At 44.5% G+C, this 21617-nt stretch overlaps 1 protein-coding gene across 2 annotated transcripts in view; it reads right to left on the bottom strand.

Annotated features, from left to right (window-relative positions):
- The window catches only part of NRG4 (neuregulin 4), a 105067-nt gene extending 84371 nt beyond the window's left edge, over positions 1–20696 (bottom strand). The window contains exon 1 of one of the 2 annotated variants that reach the window (XM_014606043.3): positions 20462–20696. In XM_014606043.3, the coding sequence (XP_014461529.1) occupies positions 20462–20501 (40 nt within the window). In that variant the 5' untranslated portion in view covers positions 20502–20696. The remainder of the gene's footprint in view (positions 1–20461) is intronic. The other variant, XM_006261348.4, reaches the window with a different exon arrangement.
- Between the last annotated feature and the right edge of the window lie 921 nt (positions 20697–21617).

The following is a 21617-nucleotide window of genomic DNA, read 5'->3' as shown; positions in this document are numbered from 1 at the left end:
CAATTTAGGAGTGTCTTGCTAGTACTGCTCCGAGACTTACTTGCAATTTTTCTCATTTTATTTGAAGACACTATAGATTTTTTGGCTTTCTCTTGTATTTCTAATTAAAACAAGCCTTTAAAACAAAATAACATTTATTTTTTGATGAGTGGTAGATTTTGTATATACCATGAGCAAGGAGTGGAATATTCTTAGACTGGGTTTTGCTTTCTCTTGAGAAGCAGTATGGACCAGCAGATTGAACACTGGGCTGGGAGCCAGAAACATAAGAATTCTAATTCTGACTCTGGCACCGATTTGCTCTGTGGTCTTGGGTCTAGATTCTAATTAGTGGATATGTACAGTTTCAAGCCAGTATGTAGTTTCTTTGGGAGTATAAGATCTGTGGTTTGTAGCTGCAAGCTAGTTGGCAGATGGTAGTTGGTTTGAGGGGGGACACACTCAGTGTTGATGTTAAAATCCTAACTATGTGTTTCCAGACTTTCTGATACTATTTTGGTTTGATTTAAATGTGTTTTCAACACAACTGCTGATACAAACCTAACTTCCTGCCTCTCATATGTGTGAGGGGTTTTTTTAACATTCCCTTTGAATTTTTTTCATTTAAAAATGTGAATAAGTATGATAGTCTCATAAAGTTGTTCTAATGTTAATAGTTAGTTGTAAATAAACACCAATAGTAAGTTCTGTGTAGTATGTATAGTAATCACAGCTAAGTTTCAAGGTAGGGGTAATATCTGTATTTCAAGGTTATAAAGAACTGTGTGAAAAATATACAACAATTTATTTTTATGTTGCTCATCCCCATAATGTTTCAGTCTTTTATGTTCATCACAGGTATAGATTCTCTGCATGATTGTTGATTGAAAACATCCTTTTTACGTGACCAGTGTCTTAGGAACTCATTGAACTGAGGAACTCATAGAGGAGACTAGACAGTCACCTTGCTGGGGTCACCTGACCCCAGCTGTCTTTCCTGCCTGGTGCAGAGGGATGGATCCGATGGTCTTCTGAGGTCCCTTCCAACCTTACTATCTATGAACTTAAGGCATTAAAGGTACGGTTAAAATAACACACAGGAAGTCACAATTCCCCGAGGCATTGGGATGGGGTGGCAAATGCAGTGGTTCATCACATCACTGGCAGTAATCAGAGTCATTAAGGTTGCAGGGTATGAAGATAGGGAGAATGCCCCTAGTGTGCCAAGGGAGGGCTCTTGAGTACTACACTACAACTTTTGAGGGTGGAGTTAATTTTGTTGTGGGCATGGTTTGTTTTTATAGTTCATGAAGTTCTCCAAGTAGTTCTCTAAAGGGTCTCTAAAGGGTTTATTTGATTAATTAAGCTAAAACATTGAATCAGATGAGGTCTTTTCAGTTACGATTGGTGGTACATTTCCTGAAGCCTAGTTCCAGTGTAATGAAGTTTGTCACAGACTGGTCCAAAACATTCCTTTTTTCACGATAAACTTCAGCATTTGGTGTAAGTGCTATAGAATACAATTACAGTATATATCTTTAATAAAGGCAGAGCGGGCTCTTGGTTTCTGACTGCCACAAGTATAGATGAGTATAGGGTGCGGAGAACTCCTTGTAAGTTCTCCTCATGTCTTGTACACCTAGACAAAACCAGCCACAGTCTGATTCAGTTATTGCTAGCTGTTTGTTTCCTGTCTCTCAAATAATAAAGTAGAATAATTTTTATCCCTAGTCTCTTTCCTTGACTTATTTTATCCATCTATAAATAATACCAGTCCTGTATTTAGATTGTGGTCTTCAAGTTAAAATATGAATACAAGATTATATATAGCCATAAATTTATTTATGTTCATATTTTCTCTAGTCTGTCATTTTCCATTATGCATTCATTGCATTTCTGTTTGATATTTGGAGGGAATATATACTCAAAAGTGTATTTAAAAATTATTGGAGATTTTGAAATGGGGATTTTGTCTACAAACATTTTCAACATTGCTGGTGCTAGTTCAGTTGCACTGGTATTAGTGATATCAGGACCTTAGACAAACTGGTAGCCACCTGCAGTTCTTTAAATACCACCTGGATTAGACATTACATGAGCATGGGTGGATTAATTTGTTTAGATACTATGACCCCCACTGACACAGTAATAAGTGCCTCATCATCTTAAATCAGTTTATTCTCATAACACCCCTGTGACGTAGGGAGCTGCTGTTATCCGCATCTTACAGAAGGATAACTAAGAGTAGAAGTAGATGATTCCTGACAATTTTTTTTGGCGGTACAAATGGTGAGCAAATAGATCTCCCTACCCTTTGCTGCACCAGATCAGTGGCTGCAACAAAAAGTAATGTAAAATAGTATAGTATCAAGAATTCCCAGGATGTCTATTTGTTCTGCGGCAGAAAAGCACAAGCACCCCAAAGTTGCCTGCATTCCCCAGCTGCCCCAGGCAGGTGTTCTGGGGGCTAAAGGGGTCTGATCCTGGGCACCCTGGGAATTTGTGTGCAGCACTGGGTCCTGAAGCTCTTGGAGTACCTGCCGAGCTTTTCCCACTAACAGGGACCCAACCTGGGATCTCCATGGGCACATCTTGGTACATGGTGAAAGTCTTTGTGGGTCCCTACATGGAGGCATGGGACCCACGGAATCCCTGGTGCCCCATGCCTCCATTCTGAATCAACCTGCTTCACTCTGCTTCACGCGGAGGCGCAGGTCAGCATGAGACCTGTAGTAGCTCCCACTCCAACCTGTTTTGCAGAATTCCTAGCAACCCATGCCTCCACGTTGGGACCTGCATAGACCCGTGTCTCCGTGTGAAGTACAGGTCAGCATGGGACCCAGTGTAGGTCCCAGCGTGGAGTCATGGGGTGTTAGGAATTCACATGTCCCATGCTGCCATGCACCTCCTTGCTGGGAACCACACCCTCCCATGCATAAAGAGGCATTGGTTGAGGCAGGTCCTGCTGTAAAGGCATGGGGCACCAGAAATTCCCTGACTCCTGCACTGCCCTGTGCTTCTGTGCCACCTTGTGCTGGGACTCGCATTGACCTGTGGCTTTGCAGGGCCCAGTGCAGGCCCCTGGTGAGGGACATGGGGAATCCCCTGACAAGTGGCGACATGTGTTATGCCCAATAAAGTGGATCAGCTGTGATAAGTTAAAAACAGACATCGCCAAATGAAGTAGATCAGCTGTGGCGGGATGCATCCTAAGACACAGAGCCCATGATGGACACAGGATTCAACCCAGATGTGTTGAAGCAGTGACTCTTAACTAGGGTGCATTGAGATTCTTTCAAGGGTGTGGTGAGGTGCCACACAGTGTTAGCTCTTTTAGGTGTGAAAACATGATCCACAAGCTAAGCCCAGAGATTTCAAGTAGAAATCCATAGTAAAGACATTCAGACTTGTTATGGTCTTTCAGAGTTTTTTGCAGCAGAAGGATTGGTCTATTATTTTTCTGTAGTCAAAAAACCAAATGATATCTCAGAGTTGGCATTTTTCAAGAGGTGCCTTGAGTCTGGTAAGATTAAGAATCACAGTTCTGGGGGGCAGGCTGGACCCTATTCCCTGGAGCAGCCTCATCCCCTCAGAGGATAAAGTACTTAAAATGTTGCTAGTAGTTCCTAGTTTATTTTCCCTGACACTCCCCATTCATCTTATTGTTAAGCTATACATAATCACTGTGGTTTTTGTCATGTAAGAAACCATTTTATCCCAGGACAAAGTGCAGTTGTTCAGACATCTATGTCTGTTGTTCCAAGGCAAACCCTAAAATATTTCACAGAATAACAAATGCTAATAGTTTTGTCCTGGGACATCACCAGGTGAGTCTGAACAGTTGTCCCAGGATTGTATCACTGTATTTCATAGATTTCATAGACATTTGGGCTAGAAGGGACCCTGGAGGATCATTGAGTCCAGCCCCCTGCCCCAGGGGCAGGAAGTCAGCAGGGATCATAGGATCCCGATAAGATAAGTATCCAAATGTGTCTTGAAGGTGTTCAGAGTGGGTGCTTGAATCGCCTCCAGCGGCAGTCTATTCCAAACCTTGGGGGCTCGGACAGTAAAGAAGTTCTTCCTTATGTCCAGCCTGAATCGGTCGCAGCGGAGTTTGTGACCATTCGATCTTGTCATCCCTTGGGGCACTCTGGTGAACAGATGTTCCCCCAGATCCTGTTGAGCACCCCTGATAAACTTGTACATGGCCACCAGATCACCCCTGAGCCTGCGCTTTTCTAGGCTGAAAAATCCCATGGCTCTCAGCCTTTCGTCATAAGGTCTGTTTTCCTGACCTCTGATCATGCGCATGGCTCTCCTCTGCACTCTCTCAAGCTTTTCCACATCCTTTTTGAATTGTGGAGCCCAAAACTGGATGCAGTACTCCAGCTGTGGCCTCACCAAGGCCAAGTACAACGGGAGAATGACATCCCGGGATTTGCTGGAGAAGCATCTATGGATGCAAGCCAGCATTTTGCTTGCTTGTATTAATAGCAGAAAAGTGGCAGTGTATTCAGCCACTCGGTAAACCCTGATTGGAAGGGCAGTTGTGTGTACTTGCCAATCCCAAGACTTTTCTGTTTGACAACAAACACAGGCACAGCTTGTCCCAGGCAAAATGCAGCATCTGTTCCTAGCCTTAGTAACAGTAGGACTATCTTGCAAAATTTTGTAGCGGAGGCAATGTTTCAGCAGCCATAAGTGATTTTAAATACATTAATCTGAAGATTCCCTGTGTGCTTCTTCCACTATTGCAACCATGGGCGACTGGTGCCACCTTAGTCAGGGGGGGCACATGCCCGCCCTGTGACCAATCCCGCCGATTGTGGGGAGGGTCCTCGCGGCCAATCCCACAATGGCCAATCACTGCAGCCACTTCCGGGAGTGGCTGCGGCTGCTTCTGGGAGTGGCTGCAGTGATGGCTGACACTGGCAGGGCAAGCACCGGCGGTCCCACTTGCCCCCCCACCCATCACCTAAGTGGTGAGCATGGCTGGTCGGGGGGGTGCGCTGGTGCTCTCAAGGGGTGCACGTGCACCCCCTACACATTGCCACTGATTGCAACCAGTGGAAGAACACAAGCTAACATTTTTGTTATTTAAAGAAAAGGCAGCTGATGGCAGGGTGGGCACTGCGAAAGGTCCTTTTTTGAACTTGTTTCCCTCTAGTTCAGTGGTATCCAGACTTTTTAGACAGCAGACCACTGTTAACCCTCAGAATTTTTTGCAGACCAGTCTGCCCCCTTATCCTCAAAACAAATGTTATAAAGAGGCACAGTGCTCAGTGTGATCTGCAGGCTGTTTACCATGGCCTCATGGGTCATCACTGGTCTGTTGACCACAGTTTGGGAACTTTTGCTGTAGTCTGTTGCGCTCTGAACATGATGGGCGTAGAGTACTCCTGTAGCATGAACATTTTTGGAGGGTTTGAAGCAACAGAGTGTAAATAATATCATGGTTGGACAGGGTGTGTGTGTGTGTTTAATTTTGTTTTTAATTTTGTATGGTGATGGTGGGAGGGAACTGACAGACTGGACTCCTTGAAAAAAATTATCTTAAGGATCTCTTTCCTCTGATGTTTACACTTGGGATTTTATACAAACTACATGGAATCATATGGAGGTAATTTTTTTTTAAATATACATTTAAAGAGATGCATTTTGAAAGAGAACAGCTCAACTTTGTCTTGCAGCAACGTATTTGTTAATTTGCACAGTATGCATCATTTTCTGTCCTTCCAAAAACTATTCCTTCCTTGCGCTTCAGTGACCCTCTTTATACTCTACCCAAAGTAACTAATGAATCAATTAACTCCAGTCAAATAAGTTGAGAAAACTTGATTACAGCTAAATTAAGAAAACCTAATGCTTACATTCAACTTTCATAGAAAATCAATAATTGTTTTAATACCTGAATTCTACTACAGGGCTGTCCAACTTCTAAGACCTCAGGGACCACATCAGTTGGGGCTACACACTGCAAGGACCGCACCAGGTACACTGCACAGATGCTCCTCATTCTGCCACTACTGCACAGTGCGGCCATGATCCTCCCTCAGCGCGCGCGTGCACACACACACACACACACACACACACACAGGTGGCTTCTCTCCCATCATCAGTGTGACCCCGAACTCACCCTTAGTTCCCTGCACTGCCACACTTCCCTGCAGCCTGGGGCAGAGACAGGAAGCAGCAACTGGAGGAGGGAGACTCCAGCTGGAGCATGAGAGGAGTGGCCAGCTGGGTGAGAGCCCAGGGGCTGCACATTAACCCCTCCTGGGTCACATGAGGCCCTCAGGCCAGCTCTGTTCTACTACATAAAAAAAATTAGTCACAGATCTCCAAAACACAACTTGTATACAGACATTAATAATTAGTAACAACAGTGATTAAAAAAAATATACTTTCATGCTTTCTTTAATAAACTCCAGAATTCCTACTTTGATTGTCCAACATAAGAGGCAGCAAAAATAAAACTTAATATTTTATACAGCTAATCAACTGTAAAAGGTATCAGGAAGGAATTTCGCCTTTGTGTACAGAATTGCATAATAAGCTGTATACATGGTATAGGGCAATGGGGGTCCAACTTTTTTTGCAGGTGTGCCACTAACTAGCTCTGTAATCCTTTTTGAGTGTTATTCTGATCCCAATCCTCTGCTTGATCTGATGCTGTTTTCTGCTCCCTGCTCTGTGCTCCCTGCCTGATATGCTTCTCTGCTTTCTGTTCTATCTGCTGTTACGTTGCATGCCCCCTCCCTGATCTGCTGTGTGCCACATACAGAAGGTGTCTGCCATTTGTGTCACGTGTGCCACAGGTTGGACACCTCTGCTATATGGTGTCTTGTTCTGGAACCCTAAGCAGCTTGTAAGATTTTGATTAACTGTGTGATTCAGCATAGCAAATTCTATGCCATATGCCATCATGATGAGATACAGTTCAAGAAATAAGCTCATTTGTCACCAAAACTTAAATTACAGGGAAGAAGTTTGATTTTGCAATAAGAGCAATGAATTTCAGCTTAGCAGGCTGATCATGTACCATTATGCAGTTGCGTTTCAAATATGCAGTAAAGCTACAAATTAAATATACGGTATCCTTTCTGAAAGGATGCCCATAGCTTTTATGAATGATGATGGCCCTGGGAATTTCTCAAAAGTGGCAATTTTCATTTGTAGTGTAGTGGGTTTTCAGTATGAAATCTTCACTTCCGTATATTGAATTTGACTTCCCCTATACTAGTTTATACAGAAGAATTTAAAAGCAGGGCTATAATTCAAAAGCAGTGCTGCACACACAGCTGGAATAGCCTTCTGTATTGAATCAACCATGGCAGGGGTTCTTTAACTTTCACTTTTTCTAAATTTCCAGTTTTGTTTAATAATATTTCTCTTATTAGGTCTGTGTGGAAAGAGGGAGTACTGTTTAATAGAAGAACATTCTTAGTATAAGGTTGCTTAGGCTCTATTCAAATATATGTCCCTGACTTGTGTTTGACACTAAGGGGGTCAAATAACCTCTATTTCAGTTTCCAGTTTGTAATATGAATATAACATTCATCTTCCTTACGCGAGCAGTGTTTGTAAAAATGCATTCACATCCTCAAATGCAAGGAGGCATATAAATGCAAAGATTTTGTTTGGTGTTTTTTCATTTGTTTCATTCCCTCCTTCCTCCCCCCACTTGCTGAACCTTCCATGTGGAAAGGTAGCATTGCTCAGTGCTTGACATTTACACCTCTAGAAAATTAAAAAACAGCATAGAGGGTCTCTGAAAGTGTTCCTGTCCAGAAGGTGAATATAATTTGGATGATCCAGGTTGAAGGATTTTAATTGATAGAAGTGGAAATCTGCAAGGCTTGAATAGGGAGGCAGATGTCCTTGCAGTAAAAAGAACACACAAGGCAACCTTAATGCACAAATGCTTAGACACCATAACTAAAATCCTAACTCCAATGGAGTTTTGCCATTGACTTCAACTGAATCAGACTTTCTACCTTATGCATATTATTAAATGTTTGTAAAAATTATCTATGAAAATACTTAAAGTTAGGCAAAAAATGAAAAACTCCTAGGAAGAACTAAATAAATGCAGAAATGTGTCGACTTTTAAAGGAATTCACTTCACCTTACCCTTCCAAACACAAACTAGGTCTGTCTTGCTCAGTTGATGAGAACTGAAAAGATCACAGCACATGGCTGTAGGCTAGTGACTTTTTGTCATTTGAATTCACTGCAGCACCAAGGAATGAGCTTAAAGAGACTGGAAACAAAATCCAAAACTAAATTTCCTTTTGGCCCAGACAAACAGCTCTATTGAGAGTGTACTTCTTTGTACTAGTGTTGTATTTACAACACCTAGGCTAGGGGCAGACATTACACATAAAATGGTTTAAGTGATCAGAAACTGGTTTAAACCTGTAACAGAACAGATGTTCAGTGCACATGAACCAGTTTGAAAATGGCTGAAACCAGTTTGAGATAAACCTGGTTGAATGTAGTATCAGACTTAACTGATTTGGTCAAACCGGTTTATGCAATGTCTGTCCTAGACCCCTTGCTGGTTTAAGATAAACTAGACTTCCCCAGCATCCCAGCATGCTCTCTGGGCTGAGCAGGGCTCCCTGCTTCACAGCAGGGCTGGCCCTTCCCCTCTGCTCCCTGGCCAGAGCTCTGGCAGAGACTGCAGGTACAGCAGGGTCTGCCTGACTTCCCCCTGCCCTACCCTCTCTCACTGCTTGCTAGACAAGCTGGGATCCCCACTTCCCTCCCTCCTATCTCCCACAGCATGGACCCTAGCCCCACAGACCGTAGGTATGTGGTACGCTAGCTAATGCTGAGAGGGGTCTCTGTGTGTAAGTCTCTCCAGTTTCACTGGGACAGGCAAACAGAACAGTGACCACTTAGGATTTTTTGGAGCTAATCAAGAAGTCAGCTGGTAAACTGTTTAAGAAGGGTGTGAATTAATGGAGAGAGCCTATTGTTTTGCTGAAGTGGTGATAAATACTGTTATTGGCTCCCTGCTGGCTTGCTCGCCTGTCAGTTTACTGTAGACAGTATAAAGAGGCAGGGAGAGGGAGATTGAAAAGCTCCGAATCATCAACAGATACATGCATTGCACACCCTCCTTGCCTCAGAGTGCTAGCAGGGGGCTAGGGTCTGGCAACACTCCCGCCCCTTGAGCAGTGAACGGGAAAAAGCCTGGGATGTTGCAGGCAGGCCTCACTAATCAGAGGTCCTGCCTGGGCCTGGCCCCACTGAGCTTGGCACTCTGGAAGGGAAGGGAGGGCTGTGCTAGCCCTCCCCCTCCGGCTTCTAGCCTGAGCCCCTGCAGGCATATGCCTGAATTTCCTTAGTTCAGAGAGAATGTCTGTCCAGTTACAAACTGGTTTAGCCTAGCCAGGTTAGACTAACCTGCAAAGATTGAATCAGTTCAGGCTCAGGCTTTTTAAATGTCTGTCCCTAGCCTTACAGCAGTAAGTGTTTGAAACTCATAAGGTGGCCTCTGTGGCCCTCCAAATCATTTTTCTTTAAACAATACATTTTAGTTATTTTTTATTTGCTTACTGGTATTAGAGTTGTTAGTGTATATTCAGTTCATATTTGCAAGGGTTTTTTTTTTCCTGCAAACACAAGAGCCAAAAACTTCTGTTTCAAGTGAAAATTGAAATTGTCTCCAGGCATTAGGGCTTTAAGTAAAACATCTAATATACAAGACCATTAATAAAATGGTGAGAGTTGGCAACACTACTCTGAACCCGGAAGGGACCAAACACAGAATACAGAAGATTTTCAAATGGCTGCCTGTCCAAGTATTAAACAGGTCAACCCTACTTGTCTTTGAAAATTAGAAGAGTAAGATTCAAACCTTTAAGTTGCCAACCCTCACCTGAGCATCCCTCTAGTCCCTGAACTTTGTGGCTAGGTATAGACATTCAAAAAGCCCAAGCCTGAATTGATTCAATCTTTTCAGGTTAGTCTAACCTGTGTAGATTGAACCAATTTACAAATGAATAGACATTCACTTTTGATTCAGGAAATGCAGCCACATGCCTGCAGTGGCTCAGGGCAGAAACCAGCGGGTACTAGAGCAAGTCCTCTGCTGGAGGGAAACTGAGCTGAGGGGGGGGTGTGGCCAGGCCTTGGCAGGCCTGAGTGTGATTGGGGAGGGGTCTAAACCCGCACCCTGGCCTGCAGGGACGCCAGCCAGGATGTGTCTGGAGGGAGTGGGGAGAATGAAGGGCCTGCCAGGGGTCCCCAGCCCCCCTATCCCTATTCACTCACTCACTGCTCCAGCAGGAGGATTAGGAGCATGGCCAGACCCCGGTAGCCCTAGGGGAAGTGGGGGTTTAATTCCCCCAGGGCAACGGCAACCAGATGTTGGTAGCCTAAGGGGAAGGGGGGAGTGGTGTGGGTACCAACACAGTACTGGCTCCATCCCATGCTGAAGATCCCCTCAGACAGGGGCTGCGTTGCGGTGCCTGGGCTGAGTCCCTCGGAGGAGCAGCAAGCAGTTCCCAATGCCAAGGTAGGTCTGGCCACGGGGAGGGAAGAAAGGAGCAGGATTGTAACCTGGCTGCAGGCACAGAGGGGAGGTGGGGGGGAGCCAGGGCTAATCACAGAGCCTGCTTCACCGTTGCCTCCCATTGAGAGAGTGCAGCCTGGGCTGGGGTGGCCCTAGGGGGTAGGGGTCAATGTCTGCCACCTCCCTGCGCAGGGGGTGGGGGTCAGTACCTGCCACCTCCCTGTGCCCTGCGCAGGGGGTGTGGTTTGCAGGCAGACTGCAGCTGGAGCGTGGCTCCCCACCCCATCAGAGGGGGTGGAGATCAGTGTCCACCACCTCCTGCCCCACACAGGGCCTGCAGTTTGCAGGTGGACTGCAGCTGGAGCACAGCTCCCCATCCCCTCCTTCTCCCAGCAGCAGCAATGGAGCAAACCATCACGGCAGGCAAAGGTGAGGCACCTGTCACCCACCAGGAGCTCAGGGCAGGCTTCTGCAGGTCAGTCACTGCCCACATCCCTGGGCCGCTGGGCCGAGCCAGACCAGACTGGGCTGCAGCAGTCCATTGCCTCCCCCCTCCACTGCCCACGCCCCTGGCCCAAGGCAGCCTGCCCCAAGTGCCTGGCACCTCTGTGAGCAGGCGGCAGGTGACAGGTGCCTTATTTCTGCCTGCCACGATGGTTTGCTCTGCCACCACCAGGAGAGGGAGGAGGCAGGGAGCTGTGCTGCAACTGCAGTCCACCTGCAAACTCTGACCCCCATGTGGGGCGGGAGGCAGGGGGTGCTGACCCCCACCCTCTAGGGCCACCCCAACTCAGGCTGCACTACAGTAGGGAGTCAGGGTCCATGATTAGCCCTGGCTTCCCCCCACCGCCTTCCATGCCTGCAGCCAGATCACATTCCCCCGCCCGTGCCCCCTCCCCATGGCTGGAAATGCCTTGTATTGGGTGCCACTTGCCGCTCTTCGAGGGACTCGGCCCAGGCACTGCAGCGTGGGCCCTGCCTGAGGGGTTCTTCAGCATGGGATGAAGCCAGCGCCGTGTTGGTGCCCTCGCCACTCCCTGCTTTTCCTCAGGCTACCGGTTTCTGGCCATGGTCCTGCTCCTGCCGCTGGAGCGATTTCAGGCCGGTTTCGGCCGTTTTGAAATTGGTTTATGTGCACTGAACTTCTGTTCTGTTACAGATTTAAACCAGCTTCTGATCACTTAAACCAGTTTATGTGTAACTTCTGTCCCTACCCTGTGAGGCAGATCCCTCCATCCACTCCAGGCCACTACCTGCGATACTTCTTCTCTCCCCCTTCATACTTCTGCCACGAGGGACAGATGCAGATAGGAGCAAGCTGGAGACTCCAACAAGTGGAAACACCTGAATAAGCAGCCACAGAAAGAAACTTCAGCCATTCCTGGAGCTTACTTCAGTTCTGACTGGATTGTCTCTACCCTAGCCTGATTACTTGTTTACTTCAGCCATCTTTTTCTCTCCCCTTCTTCCTCATAGTCTCTGCCATGATTTTGTTTCATGTCTACCTCCCAAGTCTTATCTCTTCTTCCCTGCCCAATCCTCCTTCATTGCTTTTTCCTTCACTTTTCTTTCTGTGTATCTGATCCTTCTTTTATGAACGCCCACAATCCAAAACAGTTGAGCTAAAAGACTTTGGTGGCATCAATGCCACCAAAGCGATTGTGGCATTGATGCCTGCACAGTTGGATGGGTCAAAAATTGGCTGATGGGGCGTACCCAGAGAGTGGTGGTGCACGGGTTGTACTTGACCTGGCGGGATGTGAACAGTGGGGTCCCCCAGGGCTCGGTCCTGGGGCCTACACTGTTCAACATCTTCATCAGCGACTTGGACAAGGGGGTGGAAAACATGTTGTCCAAGTTTACCAATGACACCAAGATTTGGGGAGGGGTAGGCATGCTCAAAGGGAGAAAGAGGCTGCAATTAGACTTAGACAGACTACAGAGGTGGGCGGATGGTAATAGGATGGGATTCAATGTAGATAAATGCAGGGTGCTGCACCTGGGGAGAAGGAATCCACAGCATATATACAAGCTGGGGAGCTCCCCCCTTGTGAGCACAGAGGCGGAAAGGGATCTTGGAGTCATTATTGACTCCAAGATGAACATGAACCGCCAATGCCAGACCGCAGCCAGCAAGGCCAGCCATACCTTGTTATGCATCCAAAGATGCATCTCAAGCCAGTCCAGAGAGGTGATACTCCCCCTCTACATGACATTGGTCCGCCCTCAATTGGAGTACTGCATCCAGTTCTGGGCACTGCATTTTAAGAAGGATGTGGCCTGCCTTGAGAGGGTTCAGAGGAGGGCCACCCACTTGGTTGGAGGGCAACAGAGCAGGCCCTATGAGGAGAGGATGAGGGACCTGTACCTGTTCAGCCTCAGCAAACGGAGGCTGAGGGGAGATTTTGTGCCTGCCTACAAACTCATTAGGGGAGATCAGCAGCAAATAGGAAGAGCCCTATTCTCCCCAGCAGCACCTGGGGTGACGAGGAACAATGGCCAGAAGCTGCTAGAGAATAAGTTCAGGTTAGAGATTAGGAGGCACTATTTCACTGTCAGGGTAGCTAGAATCTGGAACCAACTTCCTAGGGAAGTGGTCCTCACTCCTACCTTGGGTTAATTGAAAAAGAGGTTGGATGAACACCTGTCTGGGGTCATGTGATCCCAGCATGTGCTCCAACCAGTGGCGGGGGGTTAGACTAGATGATCTATTCAGGTTCCTTCTGACCCCTAACTACTATGAAACTATGAAACTGTTTGCTAGCAGCCCTGCTGGTGTGTTTTATTCCTTCTCCAGCAAGGAGTTGTTCACATCTATTTAGATTTGAAGGTCGCCAAAGCAGGGACTTCTTGTGTTCATATAGCACCTAACCTTGGTTGGCCTACAGGTCCCATTCAGAGTTTTCCCTCTGGGGACACTGAACTATTGAGGTGGAGTGCCAATATGAGGATGCTCATACAGTCTAATGGGTCTGGCAGCTCCAGATGCTTTCCCTGGTTAAAGTTCCTGCCTCTTTCTTAGCAAGAGAGCTAACAAATTCTATTTTTAGGTTGCCTAATGGCTTCCACTGTAAAAGATTCCTGTATTTTGATAAGATGCTCTATCACATCCATTGTTGGAGCAGGACAGTAAAATTCATCCTGCCAGAGGCCCTTTTGACGGGAGGAATGTGTTTTTGTCCTATGACATTCTGTTCAGGTGCAACTAAATTGTAAACTGTTAAGCAATGCTTTTCCTCGCTGTGCCTTGTGTTTTTCAGGAAAAGGTTGGTAGGGTGCCAAAGTAACTGAAAGATTCTGGCCCAAGGCTGCAGCAGCACATGCTGCATTGGGGATGCTTGGGAGCTAGAACAGAGCTGAGGAGCATGGGGAAAGAACCCAGCTCACACACCCCTGCCAAACCACATCCATAGAGCAGGCACATGATCTCTGAGTCACATCTGTCCCTTGGGGGAAGTAACATGTGGAGCAGGTATTCCCCATCTTCCTGGGAAGTGAGGGGACAAAGAAGACAGACTTCACTTTCTATATACACTTCTTGAACAGAGCACATAGCCCCAGCATGTTTCTTCCCTTTGGGAGCAGCAGGTGGAACAGGGAAGAGCAAGGGCTGAACTGGGCTGTTCCTGGCGCCAGCACATAGATCCATTGACCCACTTCCTCACCCCAGGAAACAGCCTTTTCTTCCTTCCTCCAAATTATAATTGGTCCTAGAGTTTAGCATTGCTACACAGCTTGAAAGCACAGGGCTCAAGACCTGATGATTGAGGTATGATAGAGAATTACTGTTCCTTACAGGAGTGTTGGTTGTAATTGTGTTGGTCTAAGGACATAGGCAGTTCCTTACATTACATAAGACCATGCTTTACATTCCTTTTCCCTCTTAAAAATATCTAGGAAACTGCGTATTCAGTCTGTGCATCTGGATTCTGACAGTCTTTAATTACATATTCACATGCTATTTTTTGTCACAGCATTCTGCTTTATTCAGCACACAGGATAGTCCCACAAGGGGGTAGAATTATGGCTGCATGAACAACTTCAAATCTGGCATTTTTTAATTTTTCAGGGCTTTGTTTTTCCAACCTAAATATTGTTCTTTTATCATAAGTCATTTTTTCATCTGTGCAATGTAGGATAAATATCCAGTAAAATCTTGAAGATTGCAAAGTCCACTGTCTGTCTCCCTTTCTTAGAAATATGATAACCTCTGAAATTCCTTGCACCTCTCTCCTTGTTCACGCCAACTTCTTTGGATTCCCTTGTGAGAGCAGGGGGAAGGATCAGTAATCTGGAGTGTAAAACATCTAACCTGTTCCAACATATATTCAAATTGATGAGGAAATTAATTTACCACAGGAGACCAATACATTTTTCTCAGGAGTAATATTGCTTTTTTTTCAAAGCAAGCAAAATAACTGTTCTTTATTTTTATCTACCTACATGTAGAGCTGTGAAAATTAATTATTTTTTGGTTCAGTGGCTGAACTAAAAACTCAAAACAAAAATTGCTTTAGATTGACCAACAGTGAAAAAGTATCAAAATGAACACCCTCAAAAACATTTGTTTTAGGTCTAACAAAGCATTTTGTTTAATCCAAAGAGCAATGTTTTCTTTTATGTTCTTGCCAAAATTGGTCTCACACATATTTAGAAAACAAAAGTCAAAACCATTTTGTTTTTAACCATTTTGTTTTCAAACACTTGGTTGAAATTAAATGTTCTGTCTTCTCAATTCATTGTTTTCCTTTGGCTGATACTATTGAAGTGGAATGGTTTTGGTTACTTCAATCAGTATTTTTCTGTGAATATACTAGTTTGTCCTAACATTTCATTCAGCTTTATCTTTGTTCCATTTAAATGGTTTTAAAACTTGACTTAGCTGAACAGAGCTTTATTTTTTTGGTTTTGTTTTTTTAATAAAATAACACAAATTTATTTCATATAACTACAACTCATTGAATAGTTTCTTTAAAACTTTCCAAAAATATTTACCTAAAATAAGAAATATTTTTATTAGAACTCTTATGGTGTAAGTTTTATAGAAAGCAGGGTAGATGTGCACCTTATATAGAGTAACCAAAGTAGATTTTGTTTGTGTGCATGTGTATCACATATATATGATACATGTATGTATATGTCTATATATCACAAGCTTTCATGAAATGAAGCATGCTTTACTAGATGCTGTGAGAGTTTTGTCAAGCCTAACCAACAGCAACAGAAAAGATATTTTATATGTTAAACTATGTGCCTAGGAGGTACTAGGATGGGGCTTGGAGGGGTCCCACCATAGCACTAGCAAAGTATGAAACAGCAAAACTGTTGGAGGCAATGAACAGCTTGCTTAAAACTAGTCATCTCTCAGTAACGCATTTGAATTTTTACTGCTGTGAGGATGTCTCATTTTACATTACGTGGATCTGTGCTGAAGTGTCAACCTCTCTTGTGGCAAAATACTATCTAGACCCTATACACAAATTCTAAGTGTTCTCCACTTGAGCCATGGTTATCATAGCTCAGTGAAACGCTGGAGGAGTTTCAGTCCTTAGCTTATAAACTGGACTCGTGTTATTCCTGACTGGTGAATGCCAGCAGGACAGCGCTAATTCATATATCAGTAGGGATTCTCAGGGATTCACTTCAGAAATTTAGGCTCCCAATTGTCTTTAGAAAACATTTTTCATATACCCTCTAGAATAGTATTTTGCCACAAGAGAGGCTGACAGTTAAGCACAGATACAAGATTAAAAACTTTTTTTTAATGTGTTAAATATTTCCAGCTATGGATGTTTTAAAATGGGGGTTGTCAACCGGGGGTACGCATACCCCTGAAGGTACATGGACTGGTCCTAGGGGGTACGTATGGGCGGGTGGGGACGGAGTGAGGCCGCCTCCCAGGAGCAGGGCTGGGAAGGACGAGGGCAGCAGCACCCCTCTGCGGGGCAGGGAACCATTGCAGCTACTGCCACTGTCACACACCAGCCCAGTGAGCTTCCCCGCCCTGTAGAGGGGTACCGCTGCCCTCACCCCAGCCTGAGCTTCCCTGCCTGACCCTGGCCCTGCGCCTGGGAGGCGGCAGCAGTGCTCTGCCCCCACCTGGCCGCAAACCGTCCCTGCTGCCCTGCTCCATGTCCGGCTGCATGCTTACCCCTCCCCCCGCTTGGCATCCAGCCACCAGGGCTACTTAGACTAAAAAAATTGAAACCCCCTCTTTTAAAACTTAAAAAAAATGGTAGACAGGCTGAAAAGGCTGGCTGTAAGAGAGTAAATCAGATGGCATCTGGAGTTCCCAGCCTTTTTCCACTTCAGGCAATATAGTTTCATGTTTTAGTAAAGTATTTTCTCACAAACAGCATGCACCTTTCCCTCAAAATAAGCCCTGCCCCCCTGGGAAACAAAAGGGGTGCATGTATTATGTAGAGAAGGCAGACAAGATTATTTGGGTAAATGTGATATCTTTAATTAGACCAACTGAATATTGGAAAAATTGTTCTCTGCAAACTTTTGGGCAGACACCTTTCTTCAGGCACAGGGAGAATCTGCTGATTAAGTAGAAAAACTGATTTTCTGCAAGGGGTTGGAAGCAGCCTGGTTTGATTCCTGTTGCAGAGTGCAGCAGCTGCAGTGTTACTGCTCAGGCAACTGGCAGTTGGCATAGTGGCTCATTTTTCTTTACTCTACAAATGTTAATGATGGCCTCTCCTTTTTTATGGTCTTGACTTCCACTAATCAAGCTAATCTTATGACAATTTTGCTATTTGCTAGCTACTCCTAGACTCTTTCACAGACTCTTTAACTCAGACTCTTTCGCTGTTTAGCACAGATTCTTAGTTTAGATCTTTTCAGAATCTTAGATCCACCCATGTAGACTAGTGTTTAGCAGCAGCTAGGGATTCAGATTTAGCTATGCAGGAAAGGAAGGGTGAGTCAGCTGAGGATTAGGCTCTGTCCCCAGTATGCAACCATAGCTCTGGAAAAATCCTTTTTTCTTCATTCTGCCCTTCCAAAACAAGGCGTGTACCTTATTCTGGGGTGTCTCAAATGGGAGAAAATACAGTACATAGTTTGTACTAATACAGCTGACTAAACTCTTCCTGTCCGTACACAAAGATCTTGATCGTGAGAATCTTTCTTAATTTTTTTTAATCAGCTGCTTTCTATGTTCCTGATTATGAAAGTTTTTTGACATACTTATTTTTCCTTCTAGCAGAAGTCATGTTCCTTTTTTTGAAGGATCTCAGAAGATAATACTAAATGACTACTCACTACCATTTTGACTCGAATGTAAGATGAGCCTTTTCCCCATTCAACATGGTAGGGGGAGCCCCTTGGATTCCCCTTCTTGGATTCAAGAACCAGGTGGGAGGGCGGGTGGCTGCTGTCATTCCAGTTCTGGCCATGGCCAGGGTTCAGGCTCAGGGTCAGAGCTGCAGCCTCTGCCCCCTGCCTGTCTCATGCCACCTGTGCCTCTCCCATACCTGGACCCTCCTGCCACCTTTCCCTCTTCCCTCCCTACAACCCGTAATGGCACTTACCCTCAGTCACAACTCCAGATCTGGTGCTGACTCTGGTCCTACTCCAGCTGGGGGGCAAAGAGTATATTGTGGTTCTGACCCCTGCCGAACTGGGGGAAAGGGGAAGGCACCAGGGGAGGAAGTGGTGGGGGGGACAGGCAACAGCAGGGGGGAAGGTGCAGGAGGGCAAGGGACATGGGTCAGACTCTCTGCCCCCTCTGCTACTGCTTTTCTTCTTGCTGCTGCTTTCCCCACTGCAGTGGTGGGAGGAACAAATTTAAGATGACCCTCAATAATTAGGTGTTATATATGAAAACTTGTAACAAATTTATAAGTTTTATCTCAATAATGTATAAATCTAATTTATAAATTTCCATATATCAATCTAATAATTGGGGTCATCTTAAATTCAAAGTTGTCTTGGATTTGGGTAAATATAGTATTGGACAAATTCTTAGAAGAAAGGGGCACGGGAGTTAGGGATACAACATCTGAATTTGAACTTCCTAGACTTTAAATGCTGGAGGCTGCAAGAAAAAACCCTTGTCAGACCCTGTTCACTCTCTCTTTCAGTATCCACTCTCTACCACTGTGTGACCCAGGATCCTGGGCAAGATGGACTTATGCGCTGACCTAGTAAATTGTAGTTTTTATGCTCTTATGATAACTTTTTCAAATTTCATATCATTCTTTCCATTTCTCTTCTCTTGAGAAGCTCCATAACTTTGTTATAATTTTCCACTAGGGATAATGAAAACTTTAATGTTCCAATCACCTTCCTTCTAACTTTAGAAGAGAAAACAATGTTATTCAGGGATTGAATAGGAACCTTATATTCCATGTTAAAAAATTATTCAATATAGGCTGTATTCAGTGACTGTTTCAGACCCGCATAGGATTTTTTTCCATTTTTTAGCTTCTGTGAAACAACCTTTTGCTGTTCTGGCATTCACTTCAAATCTCTGTTAATATTGCCTAAATTTATTGACTCAGTGTGTGTGCTGCAAGGCTTATCCATTTTCCCAAGCTTTTGTTGAGGTGGTGTGTGAAGGGCTGGGAGGTGGTGGGAGGAAGAAGTTAAATTTTATTGGGTAATGAGTTTGCTTTAACCAGGGATCTAGTTCTGTTTTTTATTTTCAGCTTTTGTGTATATCTTTTTGTACAGGAAACTAGAGCTGTATGTACTTTTATGAGAGTGTGAATTAATACATGAAAACAATTAACTTCCATTTGGGTTCTCCTGATATACAGTGACCTCAGCTCAGTTGCACAGAGTACAAGTCAGCACAGACTTTGGCCCAGAATGTTTAAACTGTTTTTCCTCGCTTCTTCTCTCCCCCCACCCCATCTTTAATCTTCAGTGCATGCATAGTACATTATTGCTGTGTAGATATGGTAAGATTCTTAAAAATAAATCCTGTTTATAATACAGAAGTTTCAGGGTATAGATTTTTGAGGTTGCTCTTGATTTGATTTTTGTAATTACTGTCTAGTGTGCAGTATATTCACCCATCCACTTTACTTGTAGGTATCATTTTTCATCCTAAAGCACTTTTCAAGCTATGGTATATGCTTACAGTCCCATTGAAATACAGCCAGTCAATGCACTGTATGGTTCTTAACATACAATGCTCTATATAAACACAAGCAAATTAACTCAGGCAGGGAGAAATTCTGGTAAAGGCACTAGCTCAGATCCCTCTTTTAGTGCTATAGCAGGGGCATAGACATTGGGAAGTCAGGAGACACAACTGCCACCATTTACTCAGGGGCTGTTGATCACCCCCATGTTAAACCAGTGTTCCCACTATTAGGCATATCTTCTTCTGCACTAGGGCACTGCCACCCCCATCTGGCCCACCCTTACATAGATGGAGGGACTGCCTCAGGCTTTTGCTCCACATCTATAAAAATCTACTATTGGGCATGTCATATAATATCCAGGGAGAGGTGATATGGAGTTTAGGATCTCATCTTAGAAAGACATGCAGTAAACTGTATATAATTTGATTCACATAGCATGGGATTATGAAGTGCTAGGTCAGCCCCACTGAGCTTTGAAACTGGGATTGCAGGGAGCCTAGGCATTTCAAAACTAGAGACTTAGCCCATAAACCTGATTTCTTCAACTGTATATAGAGTTCAGAAGGCTGGACAGACAGCCATGTTTCCCATGAAATTTTAGCTGTGTCCTGGCTCCAGTTCTTCTCTCAATAGATGCAAGATAATATTTTAGTGCTTTCAGCCTAGGGAATATCTCTACATTTTTATACTACACTGGCAACCTGGATAGGAAACCTTTCATCATATCTTTTTATTCAGTTTATTTTAACCAGAGGAACTATGTTTCCCCTATATCTTCCCTTGTTGCCAATCCTGAATACCCCACAGAATGAAAACAATAATTAACTGTGATAAAATGGACATCATTCCTACTCACGTGGAAAGCCTGTATGTACCATCTGATGTCTAGTTTTCATTTTTCTTGAGAGAAGCTGAATGTGTCAGTGTAGAAGAGGCCAAGCCATCCATGTCTGCAGAGTGCTGGATGGGACAGATGGAGAGAGGTGTACACAGAAAAGCTTTGCTGCTTGGGGGTGTTCCAGCCCTATCCTCAGGATGACCTCTGTACCCTGCCGCTCCTCCTCTCCATTGTCACAGCATTGTGGGAAGAGTGGGGGGAGGGTGACTGACTGCACCACAGATTTTTGCCTGTGGTTTTTGCCTTTAGGAATGTAAGCAAAAGATAAGAGCAGAGGAATGAAATCTCCTGCTGGTCCAAGTTACATTTAAACAGCGCTCAATTACAGGTATTCTCCATGGAACTTCAAAGTGTTTTATAGTGCTATGAGGAAGTTTTGCAGGAAGGCCTTGGGATGTTACTTGTAGACAAAAGGAAAAGACAACAAATAAATTACTGGAAACATCAGGGTTTACATTGGGAGGGTTCTGGTGGCTTCCTGTAAGTGAAGCATGAATCATCAGATTTCATTTAGGATACTCACAGCCTTGTATGTCCAATTTGAGGGCTTTAAACTGGGGTGCCCATTTGCTACAAATAATCATTTGTCCTTTAAATTCAGTAATTGAATTGCTACTTGCATACTTTTGCCACTTTCTCCCACCCCAAGAAGGTTCCTTTGGAGACTTGACTTCCCTCTGCCACCTGCCTGTGGCTTTACTCTTCACTTATAGTAGCTTCACAGACTCCGTGTCATGAAACTATCCCTTTGGCTAAGGAGAGCTGGATTCTGCTCCCTCAGGAACCATCAGTATTATGAGAGTAACTTGCTACAGAACAGCTTTGAATTGCCCCTTTCAGCCCTGCTGGCAGACATACCTTTCCCTGTAGTGCTGTCAGTGCCAAAAAGAAGGAACCAGCCTGGTATTTGTGCTGAGATTAGCATAAAATTTCTTTGAATTGCCACAGACCTAACCTGCTTATGCCTGGAACAGAATACTTTATGAACATGACAAATTGCAAGTTTTACGAAGTCTAATAAAGACTGAACTTATTTTCTGGAGGGGCAAGAAAAAAAGAGGAATTACAATACTAATAACCAAAAGTTTTTTAAACAATCATGAGTCAATCTCCC

This window comes from Alligator mississippiensis, chromosome 11 (assembly GCF_030867095.1).
Source record: "Alligator mississippiensis isolate rAllMis1 chromosome 11, rAllMis1, whole genome shotgun sequence".
Classification (NCBI taxonomy): Eukaryota; Metazoa; Chordata; order Crocodylia; family Alligatoridae; genus Alligator; species Alligator mississippiensis.
This window is presented reverse-complemented; position numbering and strand designations above follow the sequence as displayed.